Below are 2,500 nucleotides of genomic sequence, written 5' to 3'. Positions count from 1 at the left end.
ACAATACCTTATTCTACTGGATTTCTAATCATGACAGCACAACACAAATGTTTTTTTAGGATCTGACATAAGTCCTTATCGGAAACCACATCATCATTTACACAATGCATTCTTTCTGCCATGTTGCCCAGTCATACCACAGCACACACAGTGCACCACATGCCAAGAAATGTCCACATGATGGCACATCTTCAACCCACTTGCTTTGAATGTTTTTACAGTTATGGAAAACTACAGTATGTGTGTAAGGGACAAAGACATAACCATGTTACGTAACAAGCATGTTACTAACGCTTTCCAACACACTTTGGAATGAGTTCTGAGGCCCTGGTGACTCACATCCAAACCAACATCAGGCTGCAATCAAATCCTTGATCATGATTTGCACATTTCGAAGCCAGACATCAAACATTATCTTTGAAGAAAAGTGCCCCCCCATCCCGCCAATTTCAGTGGAACAGCCAGGACAGCTCCAACGGTGCCTGTTGCTTGCTGGAGGACCATACCACTTACTGCTCATCGTAGGGGGAGTCGGACACCTGCAGAACAGATGCCTGGAAGTCTTGGATCACCTCCTGCTCCGCCATGAAATGGATCGCACAAGACAGACGCAGAAGGCATTACAATACAGTAATGTCGAATTCCGCAATGGAACGGAATACAGAACACAGACACAGAAGGCATTACAATTATGTAGAATTCCACAATGGAATTGGAATGCCAAAGACATTTAATATAAGGCATTGCAATAATGTACAATAATCTAAAATTCCGCCAAGAAATCGAACACAGAGACAGACGCATTATGACGTTCCAAAGTTATGGAACTCCCTTCATTCCTTTGAACATTCTCACAAAACACTGTTTTACAATTTAAAGATGCACTAAAGCTATTTTAAAATGAGCACATGGGACTAAAAGCCACTATTTCAATGTTTTCCTACACAATGGTTTTAATGTTGTCTTGTTTACTTTTATTCTCTGTGAGGTGAACTTTTGAGACTACTTGACACCAGGGGCGGTTCCAGACATTCATTCTTGGGGTGGCAAAGGGGTGGCGAAGTGTATTTCAGGGGGGCATGCTCCTACACTAAGGGAAAATTATAAACGCTATATAATCGACACACACACTTATGTGATACAATGAATCCCTTAAAGTGAAACCCTGCAACCTAAAGTTCTATGTCTGAAATGATGTCAAGCATTAAGGCTATTGGTCACAATCAGGGCTCTTAATTGGAGTGGCAAATCATATTTCTGGGGGGGGGCAAATGCCACCCCCTGCCACCCCTTAGAACCGCCCCTGCTTGACACAACTACCAGTCGATGGTACTACTACTACAACTACTACTACTGTACTACCACTGCTGCTGCTGCTACTAGGATGAGGATGAGGATGATGAGGATGATGCTTACGTTGCACATGTAGGTGTGCCAGGACTTGGAGACAGGAGGCAGCTTATCTTTCTTGGTCCAGTTAGGGGGGGAACCCTCTCTGACTGGCTCCTGTAGTGAACACACACACACACACACACACACACACACACACACACACACACACACACACACACACACACACACACACACACACACAGACACACAGACACACAGACACACACACACACACACACACACACACACAAAGTACCTTGGCAGTGATAATGTATGGTGGTGTATGGTCTGATGTATGGTCTGTATGAGAGAGCGAGAGAGAGAGTGTGTGTGTGTGTGTGTGTGTGTGTGTGTGTGTGTGTGTGTGTGTGTGTGTGTGTGTGTGTGTGTGTGTGTGTGTGTGTGTGTGTGTGTGTGTGTGTGTAACGTTCTTAACGCATGTGTGTGTGAATGTGTGTGTGCAACGCATGTGTATGTGTGTGTGTGTGTGTGTGTGTGTGTGTGTGAGAGAGAGAGAGAGAGAGAGAGAGACAGAGAGAGAGAGAGAGAGAGAGAGACAGAGACAGAGAGAGAGAGAGAGAGAGAGAGAGAGAGAGAGAGAGAGAGAGAGTACCTTGGATGCGATCATGTATGGTGGAGTGATCTCGATGCTCATCTCCTGGAAGAGTTCTCTGCACTGCATGGTGATGAAGTCTCCAGCCAGGGGGGACTTTACAATGCCTGACGGCACACACAACAATGATAAAATAATAAATGTTATATATAGACTAAATAGCAAAATAGTGAGTCTCCAGACAAGGCGGACTTCACAATGCCTGACGAGGTGTGCTCAGGCTGACGCAAAACTGTGCCGATGCCCATTGCCGCACAACCGCTTCAATTTGTGTGTACGTTTGAGTGTGTGTGTGTGTGTGTGTGTGTGTGTGCATGTGCGTGTGTGTGTGCGTGTGCGCATTTTGTGTGTGGTGTGTGCGTCTTTGCAAGTGTGTGTTATTCCTAGCTGCATGTCGCACCCATTGTGTGTGTGTGTGTGTGTGTGTGTGTGTGTGTGTGTGTGTGTGTGTGTGTGTGTGTGTGTGAGAGAGAGAGAGAGAGAGAGAATCTTTAC

The 2,500-nt window shown here is 45.4% G+C and overlaps 1 protein-coding gene across 1 annotated transcript in view; it reads right to left on the bottom strand.

The window, feature by feature from the left end:
* Positions 1–2,500, bottom strand: part of actl6b (actin-like 6B) — a 12,619-nt gene that overhangs the window by 4,905 nt on the left and 5,214 nt on the right. Inside the window, exons 7-9 of the mRNA XM_063187347.1 lie at positions 2,006–2,112; positions 1,417–1,506; positions 514–575 (exon numbers count right to left, since the gene is read on the bottom strand). Coding sequence (XP_063043417.1) covers positions 514–575; positions 1,417–1,506; positions 2,006–2,112 — 259 coding nt within the window. The remainder of the gene's footprint in view (positions 1–513; positions 576–1,416; positions 1,507–2,005; positions 2,113–2,500) is intronic.

Source organism: Engraulis encrasicolus, chromosome 21 (assembly GCF_034702125.1).
Source record: "Engraulis encrasicolus isolate BLACKSEA-1 chromosome 21, IST_EnEncr_1.0, whole genome shotgun sequence".
In the NCBI taxonomy this organism is placed as follows: Eukaryota; Metazoa; Chordata; class Actinopteri; order Clupeiformes; family Engraulidae; genus Engraulis; species Engraulis encrasicolus.
The sequence above is the reverse complement of the archived record's forward strand: the minus strand, read 5'-3'. Positions and strand labels throughout refer to the sequence as shown.